Raw genomic sequence first — 16,931 nt, 5'->3', positions numbered from 1 at the left:
TGCCTGTAATCCCAGCACTTTGGGAGGCCTAAGCAGGTGAATCACAAGGTCAGAAGTTTGAGACCAGCCTGACCAACGTGGTGAAACCCTGTCTCTACTAAAAATAGAAAAATTAGCTGGGCATAGTGGCGGGAGCCTGTTACCCAGCTACTTGGGAGGCTGAGGCAGGAGAATCACCTGAACTTGGGAGGCAGAAGTTGCAGTGAGCTGAGATGGCGCCACTGCACTCTAGCCTGGGTGACAGAGTGAGACTCTGTCTAAAAAAAAAAAATAAATAAATAAAATAATTTAAATCGAGTTTACAATAATGATCAACCTGAGCACAATGAACAGCAAATGTGATAATCTAGTTATAAAAATGCCAACAGCAAAGCTGCATAACTTAGTTTTTAAAAAAAGTACAAAAACATCAATTGTCCAACAATAGGGGGCTAAGTAAATTAAACTCCGTTCACTTAATAAAATGATATCCAGCCATTAAAGAGAATGAAGTAAATCTCAATGTTCAGCATATATAATAATGCCCATAACAGACTGTTAAGTTTAAAAACAAGAGACTTTGAAAACATTATGTAAACTCAAAGATGCCAGAAACAAAAGGCCACATAGTACATGCTTCTATGTCTATGAGATGTCCAGAATAAGCAGACCCAGAGACAGAAAAAAAGATTAGTAGTCGTCAGGATATGGAGGGAGGGGCAAATTGATATATAGAGGATTTTTGTGGGGTGGGGGTAGGGGGACGATAGAAATATTCTGAAAATAGTGGTGGGTGATGATTGTACAACATTGTGAATATACTAAAAAACATTGAATTGTACACTTTAAAATGGTTTAAATGGTAAATTTTGTTACATGATTTTAATTCAATAAAAACAAATTTAAAGGGTATGTGCATGTATGTATTCTTGTGTACACAAGTCACTAAGAAGAACTGGGTTCTCGTGTATAGTTGATAAAATGTATGCTAATCTATTTAAAGGCAGTTATGGGGGGAATGAAATTTGGGGATAGAGGGGCAATTTCACTTGTTTAGTATTAATATTCTTCTGGGAAAAGGTACTGTATATATTTTAGTCTCTATTTAAATCTATCCTAAAACCCTTCTCTTGAAATCTAGAAACAGATGTTCTGGTGGTTGCTCTGCCTCCCATTCCCCTTTCCATGTTTTGTAAAAAGTTTATTAACATATAATTTACATACCGAAAAATCCACCTATTTTAGTATACACTTAGTAAACATACAGTTGTGCAGCCATCACCACTCAAAAAGTTCCCTCCTGCCTCATTTGCCGTCAATCCCCACTACCACCTTCTGGCAACTCCTTATCTGCTTTGTCTTTATGGACTGGCCTTTTCTAGATATTCATATAAATGGAATCATGACATGTGGCCTTTTGTATTTGGCTTTTTTTTTTTTTTAACTTGGCATAATATTTTTGAGGGTCACCCATTTTGAAACAGCTTATCAACAATCTGCTTTTTATTGTTGTATGGAGGTATTATCATGATGACGGTGTACATAGAAAAGGAAAAAGATTTTACATTCTGAAAATTAAAAATTAAAACACAGAAAACAAAAGGGCTTTTAGTGCCATTCATTGCCTAAAGACTCTACCAAGTTCTCCAATATTATCAAACCATGAAACTGAAAACTGAAAGTAAACCTGTCATTAACTTTTACAAAGACACTCCTTTGCATTATTTTCTAACTAGGAAAATATAAAATAACTATATTTTTTCCGTTTGTAGGAAAAGTCATCCAACTAGATTAAAAGTATAATTTACAAGCATGTTAATGTTTCTGCTGAGTACTTCGTTTTCTCATTTTTTTCTTTATTCATTTGTGTGTGCCACAAGTGCTGATAAGCTATTGAAAACACCTTAATGCATAATTCATCACTCTGCAAGCAATCAGCAGATTTAGTGCTAGTTGCAGAAATAAACCAAATTCATATATGCAAGGTAAGCCTAATTAGTTAAGCTCACAAAAAATGTAATGTCCGATTTTTAGAACCTAATGTGCTCAACAAAGTATTTGTGCTTTTAAATTAGAACAGCTATTTAATTAGTCCTCATTTGAGTATGTAATCATTTTAATTTATTTACACAAACACAGGACATTGTGCTCCATCAGCAGATAATGTTCTTCATTAACCAGAGTAGGAACTTTGTGCTCAAGGGCAGCAGAAATATTTCCACCTGTGATGCAAAATCAGAACTGCATACTATGAAATTGCATTCTCTGGTTTTGATGGTCACCATCCTAAGATACGTATTTGTTAATAATAACACAAGTTTGACTAAGTACCAATCCATAGAAATTAACAATTTAAATATTTAATGTTTCATTTTACCTATTGCCCAGTTACAAAATGGATATTTAATTATTAATGAACAAATTAACTTACCGAAATTCAAGTAATAATAATGTACTACAATTCAAACTTCAATAATTTGGATGGTGGAGAAGCAGAGTTAATTTTTTAAAAAGTTAATTCTTTCTTCGTTAGGGGTGCAAAGTAATAATAGCCTAGATTGTAGATGGTGGTGAGGCTATGTTTTATTTACATTGTATAAAAACAAACACTGTTTGCTTGGCAGGCTAATGACAGATCATTCTTACGTATTCATTAAAGCACATGAACCAATTTTTCCTTTAGGCGTTTCCAATAAACCTTGATACCTTGTTACTGGCACACTGCTTCCGCTAAATCCTAAATACACTCTAAGAAGAAAAAAAAGAGGCTCTCTTTAACTCATTTGCTATATGTTTTTGCTAGTAAGTAACAGTTGAAATTTGACATCTCACAAAACGAGTCAGGGGATAGCATGTGACGGCAACTTTAATATGAGGGACTGTTTGGGTAGGAGGTTTGCTCTATATAGTATTTTGAAGGAAGGCCCGGTGCTACTTTTTGGTAAGTATGCTTCATTGTACAATCTGTATAATGAGAGCTGCTATATTGTTTTAAAAACTTTCCATACTACTTTATGAAAGGCTAAATACTTGCTATATCCATAGAAGGGAAACAACTTGTGTGAGTAACTACATCAGATCTGCTTTATATAACAGCATGGCAAATGTGGCCTTGATTTCCCGTAACTCTTCACGATATACAGCATCTCTATAGAGTAATATTTTAACTTGTACAATTTCCCTTTACCCAAAGTTTAAAATTCTTCCATTTATATGAAAGAAATCTAGTGTATACTCTACATCAGAAAGTCTCCCTTTTTCTGTAGGTAGTAAGTACTGCAAGCATAATTGCATAATTTTAACTTTAGAGACAACTGACAACTTTGGAGCATATCTGAGTTTAGCAATGCCTATTAAGGTTAAAAATATAAATTTGCAAAATACCAAATGTACAATGCTAAATTCTATCCCAAATCATGTCATTAGATACATGTTAAAAAACTCTCTTTGATTAGGTGGCCACTATCCAAGGACAGTATCTTAAGATTTCTAGAACTTTACATTATCTTCATAACTACATCTGGAAAAATAATGTCTATTTCCATAAGCTTACACAGCTCTTGAAAATACCCATTGATAAACAAAGTATTATAGCAATGCCATAAAATATACATTTACTCCAAATGTAAAGTCAGCTACATGATCTTGGCATGTATACATGCATGAGTAACACACTAGTATAAGTCAGCTTGCCACTCCACTCACAAGTATGGTATTTGGAGACAAGGCATGCGTCTGTCACTCCCACAGTGAGTTTCAGTTACTCAGTGACAATCACTGGATGAGATTTTAGCTATGGTGAGTGTCTCTAGTGTTTAAAGATACCTGTATGCTTTTAGCATAAAACGGGCCTAAAGCAAAGCAGGTAATCTACCTGGTACTTAACTGAAGAAACAGAAATCTATTCCAATGATAGAAAAAAAAAAAAAAAAAAGCCACATATTACTTTTTGAAACACAGTACAACAGTCTTTAATGTATATATAAATATGCCTACATAACAGAGTTTGATAAGAGAAGTTTTGGCTATATATGACTCTGCATGTAATCCAACTCTGGAACAAAATTTGCATCAACTCCAACTCCAATGCATAGCTGTTTTGACAGAGCAACAGTTAAGCATAAAATAGCTTTGCACCTTATTATTTTGGAGCAAAATAAAAAATTACCACCAACAAAAAAAATCTCTACAATAACTTAAACTAAAAATGTTGTTGGGGATAGGGTAAACAACAAAAAACAAACTAATTTGATCCATATGTGGGTATTTGGCCGAAGATGAACAGTCTAAAGTCTAACCGACAGCGAGATAATTTTAATTTCCAAAGCACTTCTACCGTTTATTAGCAATATTTGGATATTAATGGAAGACATTTGCCTTAAAAACTATATTGAAAAAGACAAAAGTACTATCCAAGAATTACAATAAAAAATTTGTTGGTAAGTTGGAAAGCCTGTCAAATTGCTTTCCAAATTGCTTTTCTAAAGCAATTTGGTAAGTTTGAAAACCTAGCCCAAAACAAATGAATGACAAGTGAGTTTCTCCAGATGATTAAGAATGAAGAAAAACATACTTATGTCAATCAATAAATAGGTTATTTCTCTCAACCTCTTTTTATGCTTTGAAAACTTGTTCTAAAAAAGAATCATTGATACATCAGTTTGGCATTTTTTAATTTAGTCTGAAAATCTCTTAAAAAAAAAAAAAAAAGCAGTATTTTCCTCCCTGTCCCTATCTTTCTCATAACTACAACTGAGCTTTGTCCAGAATCAGAGCCAGTTTTTCTAGAAAAAGCCAATGATCAATATACAAGATACAGTATTTTCCTACACACTCTCTCTGGCAAGAGAACATGACAATATAAATCAAATACATTTAATACAATAAAATAATGTAACTGAAACTGCTTCTCATTTAATCCCCTTTTTGTCTGATTCCATATTAGCTGATTTCTATTCTTAAAGCTTAAATTAGGGGTCAAAATCAGAGCCTAGTTAAAAAAGAGACAAAGAGAACAGTAGTTTAGTAAAAGTAAACTCAATAACACAGTTAAAATTAATTGGGAAAGTTTTAATTAATAAGCATTCAAATGTACTTTACATTGATAACTGCAATACTGAATTTTGTAAAACTTTAAATATGTCCCTTAAAAAAGATTAGTGATGTTTTTTTCTTTTTGGGAAATGTGGAGATCCAACAATTATAGCATTAATGCAACCATTCCAGGTCCCTCAGGTTGAGTTAACATTAATATCTAAATAAGTGTTCCCATTTCATGTCTACAATAAGGTAGATTGTGAAGTTCTTGTATCTCTGAATTTTAGCAAAAATTCGAGATAATTTACAGTAATGTCAAACTTTTGGAGTGCAAACTCATACTCTACATTTGGATCACTTTTTTGTTTTGAGTGTACCTGACTTGAGAATACAAGGCAATTTTTCTTTCCTAAATCCTTGGAAAAATATTTTTGCAGTAAGTCTTGTGTCTTTTTTTTTTTTTTTTTTTTTGAGATGGAGTCTCGCTCTGTCGCCCAGGCTGGAGTGCAGTGGTGCGATCTCGGCTCACTGCAAGCTCTGCCTCCCAAGTTCACACCATTCTCCTGCCTCAGCCTCCCGAGTAGCTGGGACTACAGGAGCCCACCACCATACCCAGCTAATTTTTTGTATTTTTAGTAGAGACAGGTTTTCACCGTATTGACCAGAATGGTCTCATCTCCTGACCTCGCGATCCGCCCACCTTGGCCTCCCAAAGTGCTGGGATTACAGGCAAGAGGCACCGTGACTGGCCGTCTTGTGTTTTCTTTACTGTGACTGGGTTGTTTTTAAGAAAAGTTATCAGCTTTGTGTTTGGTTTCCCACAGTTGATAAAAATCTATCAAAAACATTATAATTTGCAAGGAAAAAGGTTTTTCAAAGGCTGCAGGAACCAGAAAGAATTAGCATTTCTTATTTGTATAAACAAAAACATTTAAAGCTAGTCACACTGCAGGTAAATCCAATATAGTATTCAAAAGTTCTATAAAAATGAACAAGAGATACACGTTTACTTTCATTACTCCAACAGTCAAATGTAAATCTGCATCAGAGTTGCGCTGCAGCAGTTCGCCAGTCCAATTTAAGAGTTCAAGGTCCTTTTTGTACATTTGGCCCACTGATGTTCACATCCCAGATAAATTTTCAAAAGACGGAAATCAGGGCAAAGACTCCATATAACAAAGCGCAAGGATATGCTACTAAAAGTTGCTGTCCTTCCATGGCTAATGCAGAAATAAATATTTTGGAAGCAGAAAAACTACACCATCCAATAATCCCAGCAGTGAGAATGATTCCTACCATTCCTCTGTAACCAAGGAAAAAGGGGGGAGGAGAAAAAAAAGCAGATGACATTAGTTATGTAAGAATACTACAATAACTTATTCTAAAGCATTTTAAATTTATATTTTAAATCTGCAAGTAGACATATGCAGAAATAATCAGGACTTTTTTTTTCAAATGCTAAAATGTACCTCACAGTAAATTCAATGATGGCGAATCATTTCATGTGATAAACAGTTTTTTTTAAGCTGTTTTACTTTTTAAAAATATAAGGTCTCTCACTCTTGGCACTACTAACATTTAGGCTGGATGTATCTTTGTTGTGGGGGCTGTCCTGTGCACTGTCAGAATGTTCAGCAGCATCTCTGGCCTCTATACATAAGATACAAGCAGCACCCCCTGACCCCCATCAGACATTGTCAAATGTCCCCTTGGAGGCAAAATTGTTCCTAGTTGAAAAAAGGGTTTTAGTAGAAAATAACTTCTGTAAAATTCAAATATGAATACATAAATTCTTAATGAATAAGAGTGATTTCTACATTGAAAATATGAAATATTTCTATTCAAAGCACAAACAGTATAAAGCATCACTTTGCCAAATTTCTTGTATCAGACAAATAATTGACATATTTGTCTCTTCTCCTCCCAAACCTCCACTTTAGCTTTCAAAGTGTAACAAAGCCTGACCACTGGTAATGTCTAACACTAGTCACAAGGAGGATTTTATATTGAGACAATCTGTACACTGGCCACAAGGAGGAACCTTATTGGCGGTAATGTATACCTTTCCTTTTTTTTTTTTTTTTTTTTGGAGAAAGGTTTTGCTCCTTTTATGCAGGCTGAAGTATGCAGTGGGGCAATCTCAGCTCACTGCAATCTCCAATTTCTGGGTTCAAGTGATTCTCCTGCCTCAGCCTCCACAGTAGCTGGGACTGCAGGCATGCGCTACCATGCCCAGCTAATTTTGTATTTTTAGTAGAGACGGGGTTTCTCCATGTTGGTCAGGCTGGTCTCAAACTCCCGACCTCAGGTGATTTGCCCGCCTCGGCCTCCCAAAGTGCTGGGATTACAGGTGTGAGCCACCATGCTCAGCCATATCTTTCCTTTGAACCTAACATAAAATATCATTTAAAAATTACACATATTTAAAGCTGCTTACAAGTACATCTATCTGAGAAACACCATAGGCTGATAAGTCTCGTGTCATAAAATACGTTTCATTTCCAGTTAAAAGCTGCCCAATAGAGTATGTATTTATTACTCATACATTTGGCATATGTCCAACGGTTTCAATAAATTAGGTGGATCTAGAAAACACCAAAGAGGGTAAGCATAATTTGAACAATAATGACTTGACCTTTCTCATGTAACATTTAACAATCACCCTGTTCAATTTGTTACCACTATGACAATGGTAAGTAAACACAAAACTAGTGAAATTCTTCATCATGGGTAAAACAGAGATGGTATAAAGGTTTTAAAACTTATTCTCATTACCATTGTTCTTTGTCCAAAACCATTTGGCACCATCCCTACTACAAGAGGCACTATCTGATATGTTTGCTGAATCAGTGATTTATCTCAAACTGAAGATGAGGTGAATCCTACTACATAGAATTGGTCAATCAACCCCCAAAATAAAGAACAGTACTTACTGCAAAGAAAATATCACTGCAAAGCTGGAAAGTAGGATCATAGGCAGAAGACAATATCCAAGGACACTTGCCACACAACCAAATGAAACACCTGTCATACTCATTAAGTTTAATAAACAAAACATTCCTAGACATCCAATTGCACTGATCCCGTATACATAGCCAAACTGGATTTTGCCAGCCTATGGGTAAAGAAGAAGATTACAGGTTAAAGGGCAAAAAATAAGTTATTTCTGGCCTTATTTCACCTGAATCAGTACAGGTAGGAAATAATTCATGAACATAAAAATCTACTAATCTATTCTTTATGTAGAGAAGTAAAAGACTGAGCAGACTGGCTTGTTACATTCTTTGTAACTTTAAAGTACACAGATATTTGGTTCTCCATTTTCCAGTTAGCATGCAGGCTTGGCACAGAAGTGAACAAAGACACAAAAGCATAGCAGAATCACTGAAAATAGTAAGGTTTCTAAAAAGAACTCTGAATGATTTTAGGCAAATAAACTAGAGACAAGAGGGAAGCCATTCAGAATATTTAAATAACAGTTATATCAGTTGAAAGTACCTAATTCCACCAAAAATACCCCCAAGCAATTAAATCTCATTGGTGGAGGTAGTCATAAACTTTCTAAGAAGAAATCTTATGATTCACTTTTTATGGGTGTTAGAGGAGCAAGGGGAAAGGAAGCCAGGATAAACAGGAAGCCAGGGTTCTGAGAGGAGGACAGAAGAAATGGCAAGAAGAATATAATGGAAGATATATTTTTTTAATTTTTCCAAATTATTGGCTGATTTATACAGTCCTTAGATTAAGAAAAGACAACAATAAGCAGTTTAAGCACTGCAAAGATTAGCTAAATTGGAATTATCCTACTGTTAGTCGAGTTTGTGAACAACAAACTTTGTATTCAGGTCACACTATCACTAAAAACAGTTTACAGAAAAGCCTTCAAAAAGCTATTGATTTATCCAATTTTTGTCATATAAAACTAAATTAGGAGAATGCCTCTACAGTTTATGTTAAGTAAAAAAATTGTTGGGACATTTATTAGATTATTTGTAAATACTTGATTAAAAGTGCAGAAGTTTGAAAAAGCTGAGTTAATTGATTTCATTCATGTAGTGATAAAAAAACTCACACTTGTACAGTGTTTTTAACTTTTCAATGTGTTCTCACATAACCTGTCTTGTTTCATCTTCAGAATAATCTTGCTAGGTAAGCAGGACAGGATTATTTTCTATGAGAGGAAACTGAAGGATTAAATGATGAGGCCAAGGGCAGATCAGGAGCACTCTGTTCAAGCTCAGCTCTTATGACTAAAAATCCCATCTTCTATACACTAAAGTAGTTATCTCTTATAATTCAGAGACATAAGATAAATATTAACAATTATCTTTACAACTTTTCTGTTTTCAATATGCCTTAACATTCTTGGGAAGGTGATAAATTGGGAAAATAATATATGGAAAAGTAATCATCAGTATGACTATAACAAAACATTAACCAAGGTTTAGTGATTTTTAAAAAAATACTAAAAAAAAAAGCAATAGCGTAAAAACTGTAAGTAACCTCTAAAAAGACAGAATCCTAATGAGGGACTGAAGCTATACCTGTTGTTTACTATTTTATTTTCCCCTAATAATTGAATCATTTCTTAGAACAAGAAATGATTTTTAAAACATGCTACACTTACTATAGATGGAGAACTAACGAATAGGTATAAACACAAGCAACTCAGTACTATTCCAAACACATCAAAGACTTGAGGTGTAAAGCAGAGTTTCAAAATGGCTTTTGGTAGAACATTTAAAATTTAAAGGTTGTTCTTTAATTGTACCCTGAAGGCTGAAATGAAAATCTTACCAGTAGCAATGTGGCTCCAAAAGCAAGGCAAAAAACCATTGGTCCTGCCAAATCAGTTTCATTCATGATGCTGCCATCTGCTACTTTTAACGGATGTAATACTGTTAGTGTTTTTTGCCAGATGTGGTCAAAATTGATACCTAACTCTAAGGAGAAAGAAAATTTAAAAGTTAATTAGGATTTGTGATGTATTTTTAATTGATCAAAATCTATGTTGAAATGGGAGACAAAATAACATAGATAGCATCAAAAAAGGATCTAGCAATATCGGATGACATTATTATTATTACCATTATTGTGATAGGTTCTCTCTCTGTCACCCAGGCTGGAGTGCAGGGGCATGATTATAGCTCACTATAGCCTCAAACTCCTGAACTCAAGTGATATTCCTGCCTAGCCTCTCGAGTAGCTGGGACCACAGGTGTATGCCACAACATAGAGCTATTTCTTTTCTTTCCTTTTTTTTTCTTTGTAGAGATGGAGTCTTGCTGTGTTGCTCAGCCTGGTCTCCTGGTCTCAAGAGATCCTCCCAGCCTCGGCCTCACAAAGCACTGGGATTACAGGTGTTGAGCCACTGTGCCTGGCCTGGATGATATTATTTTAGTGAGTTCTCCATGCCAGTCTTAATGTGGTACTCATCCCACAAATATGTCATTTCTGGATTGGTGTTGGAAAAGGGTATGGATCTGATGAAAAAGACAGTTACTACATCCCTTAGGCATTACTGCATAGCAAAGAATATACAAAAACGGTTAACAGTAAGAGGTTCTTTACCTGGAGCTTCAGGAATACCTGGGGGCCCATTTAACTGTATACAAAACTACGTCTCTATGCATATGTGTGCATTTTTTCTGAGGAGAGTGTTCATACCTTTCATTAGATTTTCAAAGAGTATCTAGTTCAAAAAAAATGTTCAGAACTACCTCTTCCTAGGTTTTGGAATACAGTTTGAAAATCACCATTTTTCTAGTGATGTCACTAGTTCTGCCAGTTTATTTCCACATAGAATAATGGATATCATGCTTTTTCTTCTCACTTTTTCCACTAGTAGAATTTGGCCAATAACCTGAAGTAAAAGTCAATGCTGACAGAGTAACATACTTTACTATCACTATTAAAAGATCTATGAAAAATCTGGTCCCTTCTGGCCCAATGTGGTTTCACACATACTCTGTTTAAAATGAGTTGTTTAGCAGAAGACTTTTTTCTACAAGATTTTTTTTAAAGGAAAATACAATTTCTCCAAATTAAGATTAATTTTCACTAACCAGCTGAATACTATTGAGTACTATCAAGTGTTGCAACCAATCTTACCTTCTAATAAAGGTGGCTCATCCTCAAAGTTGTTTCCATAGAAGGGCTGAGGTGAAGCTGGAGTATATGCCTGAGTTGGCTGGTAAATCTGCCCAGTGTATGGCTGTTGTGGCTGCATCATGTCTGGAGGGACAAATCGGCCTTGCTGCGAATAGTCATAGCCAGCATACTGTCTATAAATGAAAGAAAGTCAAATTTTTCAGAAGTATTTCAACTCTGTACAGTTAATATCCCTTAAATTCCTAAATTTTCATTTGACAGCTAAACAACCTTAGTTGTGCAATTCCTAAGATACAAACTTTACCAATTTTTATAAATCATGGTTGAAATGATTACTAATATCAAGCTGATTATCTACAATAAAAACTCACAATTTTTTTAGAAAATCTTCTTAATGAAACCAATATTCACTTATGTAGCACTAAGCATTTTAACAACTGTTAAAGGTTAGGAGGTCAACAAATGAAAATGTAAAAATTGTGTCTATTTTTCTCCCTTAGTGGATATATACAATATGAAGATACACTATGAAATAAAATCTATGGCTAAGACTGAATGAAACCTTAGGATATCAAACTTTGTAATACATGTTATATAATTTTTCACTGTAATTTGGATAGCCATTGAATCATCGTTCTTTTTTCCTCTTCACAGTATGTTACTTTTGGCAAGTGAACAAATCTCTAAGAAAACCATCAATTTAAAAACAGAGTGGACAAATCAAGTTTTGCTTTGTGAGCACTTGTTGAATATAACAAAACATTTTTAGTACACTTTGCATTTGAATAATATTTTTTCAAAGTACTATTTCTCAAAGTAGTTATACACTTATTGTCTCATTTGATATGTGCTATAGCAAACCTTGCATCTAGAGGGAAAGCTTTATCACAGCTATTTTAGTGACAATGGCAAGAGGGAAGAGAAGGATACTGAAGCCACATCTTTAAACATCTGTTCCATCGTGTTTTGAAAAAAATCCAGCTTATTGATGGGACTAATCTAATGATATACTAAGAAACACAGATGTAAAATAATTATTTTAAAAGATATTCTTAAAAATGAGAGCTGAGAAGCCTTAGAAAACCTTTAGTCTAATTCCCATTTAAATTCTTATAGCCATAATGTCAGTTGTTTTCCTTGGGGTGAGGCTCTCTTTATTCGTTTTTGAGAAAATATCTGCTGAATGCTCAAGTCTGAATAACCATAGTTTATCTGTTGTTCTTTCAAATAAAAATGGTCTGAATAATCACAGTTTATCTATTGTTCTTTCAAATAAAAATGGTCTTCATGAAATAAGAGCCAGTTCAGCTTGCACAGGTGCTTTTCGTAGAGATAGTAATTATATTTTAGTATGTAGTAAATACTAAATTTTGTCACAAAGAATATTAAAGAAATAGGCTGGGCGCGGTGGTTCAAGCCTGTAATCCTAGCACTTTGGGAGGCCGAGACGTGTGGATCGCAAGGTCAGGAGATGGAGACCATCCTGGCTAACACGGTGAAACCCCGTCTCTACTAAAAAAAATCCAAAAAAAAAAAAAAAAAAAAAAACCTAGCCGGGCCTGGTGGCGGGCGCCTGTAGTCCCAGCTACTCCGGAGGCTAAGGCAGGAGAATGGCGTAAACCCGGGAGGCGGAGGCGGAGCTTGCAGTGAGCTGACATCCCACCACTGCACTCCAGCCTGGGAGACAGAGCGAGACGCCATCTCAAAAAAAAAAAAAAGAAATATGTGTACTAAAGGGTCAAGATTTAATACAATGATAATTCTTACTGCTTCCTCAACAGAATCCTTAAATGAAATTGACTCCCGGCCAACTCTCTAACAAGTCTATAGAGTGATGAAGAATACGATGACTACTAGGACAACTTGATGCCACTACCTTGATTCGTACTTGGGTACCAGCAGTTTTACCAATCAATACTTTTGCAACAGCACTGCAAATGTTAACATACCCAAAAAGGTATATGATATCTTAGTATTGCTATGAAAATAACTTTGACCTTAAAGAATCTCAGAAGAGTCTCAAGGACCCTCTGCAGTCTACAGCCTAAATTTTGAGAGCTGCTGATATAGACCCATAAATTTCATGTAAGGAAGGAAAATGCTGCAAGCAATTGATTGTTTCAAAGGTGGCACCATCATTCCATCTTCAAGAGGAAAGGTGAGAATGACAACATCATAGAATTTTACTATTTTCCTTTTCTGGCAGGATCTATTCAGGAAAATTTCTGACTTGCTCCTGCTGGTTTTAAACTAAAACATGGTATGTGAGACATGATCTTTATAGGCTAAAACAACATACTTTCATGGCAGAAGCAGCAGCAGATACTAAATCAACGCTCTCGTAAGTACTCTGAACCAATAACAAAGACAAACCCTCTTAACATATTGGGTTGGTTACCTAAGTTCATGGAAATCCTCAGATATTCCATAAAGATACTATCAGGCAAGTCAAAGAAGAAAAAAAATAACCTTTCATACTTTAAAAAATGTGACTTGGTATTACGATATATTTCATAAGCATATCTGGAATACAATGTGGAATCTATCCAATTTTCCATTCATATAACTCAACAGATTATGAACAAAGGGCCTTTTACACTTTTTTTGTTTGTTTTTTTTTTTTTGGTGAATGGATGTATGAATGATACTTGTGAAACACCTATAGAAGAAACCACAAAATGTTAAAGCTGACTTCATTATGGCAAATGCAGAACTGTGTACTAATAACAAGTCAAGTTAAAAATGTAAAGGCAATGCAAGTAATATGCTATTTGCACCTAGATTTTCACCAATGGCGAGCTTAAAGTTATTAGCGGATCTTTGTTACCAAATTAGCAAATCCAACAAAACATTATTTGGTTAACTGAGATGGACGTTTAAAATGTCATTAGATTGCAGATCTACTTGAAGGTACACAGAGAAGAGTCCAGTTTTTAAAAAATAAATCTCAGAAACTCAAATTTATTACTGTTAATACATTAGGGTTCTTGTTTTCCCAGGCATCATCTATAAACTCAAGTTTACAGCAATAATGGTTATATAATCACCCGGAATAAAACTTCTTCACTAGTACTGAAGCAATGCTTACTGGTACATGATTTGGTTGGAATGAAACTGTGAGAACAGTCAGCAACAAGTTGTTCAGAATATCTAAATTGCTGTGTAGAGAACTGAAATGATTGTTACATGGAATGAGACTATAAGTCACACCTTTTAAGTGATGAAAATGTGGACAGGACAAAAAAGCAGAGATAGATAAATCTGGTAGGCTGCAATCTAAATGGAATAGTTCTGTTGAGTTCTAATCATAAAAACCATTCGGTTAAAAACAGGCCTGCATACAGAGACAGGTTCTCCAAAGCCCTGTTGCTGCTTTAGGCAAGAGTTTATTAGATGGACTCTCCCATACACAGAGCAATCACCATAAATACATATTAAGGTAAATAAATGAATGGAAATATCTCAATACAAATTTTCCAATTCTGCCCATTAATTTATCAAAAGAGATAAATCCTCATTGGTATGTAATTAAGTAACAGAAAAGGGAAATGAATCACAGAGGGTATTTTGACACGCTCACTCCCATTGTTCAAATGTGTTAAGTTTTAGAGGAGAAAATAAAGCCTTAGAATATACCAAATTAAGCAGACTCGAAGAGACTATAGGTTTTATAAAGGATAGCTTAACCAAGACAGACTCTATTATAGAGCCACGTTGAATTTGAATTTAGTTTTGTTTCTTAAATTCTTGAGCACTCTAATCCAAACACATTCTTGTACTGCATGTTTCTCACAAACTGACAGATATATAACCTTCCCCTGCCCTCATCGTGGAACAGTCTTTATGAGGTTTTAAATTCGGGATCCATGGATGATCATCATATAACACATGAATTGTCTGAAGTTATATATGCACATTTATTTGGGTGTTTGAGTGAAAGCATGTATTTATGGGAAAGAGGCCCAGTTGTAATAAGACTCTCAAAGTGATCTAGAACCATCTTAAGTTTAAGCAATCATAGTATAGGAAGCTCCTTTATTTGACAGGAAGTTGATAAGATTATCTCTAGGGTCCCAAGAAACTAAGGAGATGATGTCCTAGGTGAGATTGCTAGAAAGCCTTCAGTTCACGTATTTTTGTCACAAACACCAGGTACTATAAAAAGATCACTTTTTTTTTTTTTTTTTAATGTTCAGAGACTAATGGCTTTGAGTCAACCTTCTCAGTATGCAACTTATGTGTGGTACTGACCATAAGGGTTTCAGAAAAAGGAGTAACGAGGAGTAATAAAAATGATTATCAACTGCTGTATGAAAATCACCTGATGATTCATAATAGGGAGCTTACATCATTAAATAATGTCACTAAGCACTTTCAATTAGCACTGATAAAAGTCTCAAGTTGGACTGATTTAACTACTACCAAAATATTTTATTTTTTCACTGTCCCATGAATTAACAGCCTATCTCCTAGGTACCTGAAGCTCCCATCATCATTTAAAAACAGAAATACTGTTACTAGAAAACAGTTATTCCAACAAGTTACTTTTCCCTTCATGGTACACCTGAAGATTTTGCAGAAGATACTCAACTCCAAATAGAGCAAGCAACTGGCTTCAAACCCAAGCCAGTGTCACATATCTCTCTAGCGGAAGATTATGCATGAAAGATCATACTCCTGATAAAGGACATGTTCACATACTGTTTTAGGCAGAACCAAGTATTCTAAATATGGGTTTTCACTGCAATGCAGACTAAATTAATTGCCAAAGATGAAAAGTTACTTGCTATAGGGTCCTCCACTTCCTCCATAATCATAGGACTGCTGTGACTGATCATCGATGCTGTAACTTGTCTGGTAGAAATCCGTGTTTAAGTTTTCAAAGCCTGACATTGCAAATAATCTGTAATAAAAGAGAAACGGTACATACTGCTTATGCCCAAGGTTCTAATGAATTCGTTCCTGGCAGTCTGCTTAAGCAAATACAGAACACAACAAATATTTTTTCAGTAATTCGGGGTGGGGGGGGGGGGGGGGGGGCGGGGGCTGGAGGGGGGGGGGGGGGGGGGGGGGAACGCAGCACTTGAAGGGCGGTGGCGGAGAGAGAGTAAGAAAATGTCTATTTTTTAAGTTGCGGCCCAGTAAGACAACTCCACCTTAAGGAGCTGATACGCCTTCCATTAGGGGCGAGGTCGTGGGAGTTGTGGTTCCATAAGGGGTCTAAAATATCAATAACAAAAAAGATGATTTTTCACCTCAGGACAGGGCTTTACAGCTGACAACGCGACTGCTTCCTTGCAAAATAAGGCCTGCAGCCTGCCAGGAAAGTGCAGAATCTTGGAAGGTCGCGCCTGAGATGCAGGGGCCCGCGTCAGGGCAAGGACTTGAACCGGACCCAGGGTCTGAGCGAACGGACCAGGGCGCGGCGCCGAAAGACCGCAACAAGCCCATTTGCACAGGTGTGGAGAGAAGCTGAATAGTGTGCCACGGGCCTGGGTCACTCACCAAACTCCGAGGCTGCGCTGGCGGCGAAGGCAGTAGCTTCAGCAGTTCCAAACAACCCCCAAACTCTGTTTCAGACCCTGAATCAGCCCCGTTGCTACGTGTCACAGGGCCAAAGAACTGCTTCCGGGGCACGTCCGCTCGCGCAGACGTATTAGCAAGTTTTGCGCTCTCCTCTTTGGTTGGGCACCGGTGGGCGGGAGGATGAGACACGAACATAGAGCATGCGTAGTATCTACCCCACTTGAGGCGGGCCGATACGAAAGAGGAAAGTGCTTCCGGCAGCCTGGTTAGCGGTGGAA

The 16,931-nt window shown here is 36.0% G+C and overlaps 1 protein-coding gene across 1 annotated transcript; it reads right to left on the bottom strand.

Moving 5' to 3' along the window:
• Nucleotides 1-3,925: 3,925 nt before the first annotated feature.
• On the bottom strand, nucleotides 3,926-16,793 carry YIPF5 (Yip1 domain family member 5). The gene is made up of 6 exons (XM_023187737.3): nucleotides 16,633-16,793; nucleotides 15,911-16,030; nucleotides 11,128-11,300; nucleotides 9,814-9,959; nucleotides 7,950-8,131; nucleotides 3,926-6,319 (listed from the first exon to the last, which is right to left on the bottom strand). Exons 2-6 carry the CDS (start codon nucleotides 16,018-16,020, stop codon nucleotides 6,157-6,159), a joined length of 774 nt encoding a protein of 257 aa, XP_023043505.1. The 5' UTR covers nucleotides 16,021-16,030; nucleotides 16,633-16,793; the 3' UTR covers nucleotides 3,926-6,156.
• Nucleotides 16,794-16,931: the final 138 nt, after the last annotated feature.

The sequence above is a fragment of the Piliocolobus tephrosceles genome, chromosome 4 (genome assembly GCF_002776525.5).
Source record: "Piliocolobus tephrosceles isolate RC106 chromosome 4, ASM277652v3, whole genome shotgun sequence".
Lineage (NCBI taxonomy): Eukaryota > Metazoa > Chordata > Mammalia > Primates > Cercopithecidae > Piliocolobus > Piliocolobus tephrosceles.
The sequence above is the reverse complement of the archived record's forward strand: the minus strand, read 5'-3'. Positions and strand labels throughout refer to the sequence as shown.

Coding starts and splice junctions, on each gene's coding strand:
- YIPF5 (XM_023187737.3), bottom strand. CDS start 16,020: ATGTCAGGCTTTGAAAACTTAAACACGGATTTCTACCAGACAAGTTAC. Junction 9,960..11,127: donor TGAGCCACCTTTATTAGAAG/GTAAGATTGGTT, acceptor CTTTCTCCTTAG/AGTTAGGTATCAATTTTGAC. Junction 8,132..9,813: donor TTGGAGCCACATTGCTACTG/GTAAGATTTTCA, acceptor CTTTACCCATAG/GCTGGCAAAATCCAGTTTGG.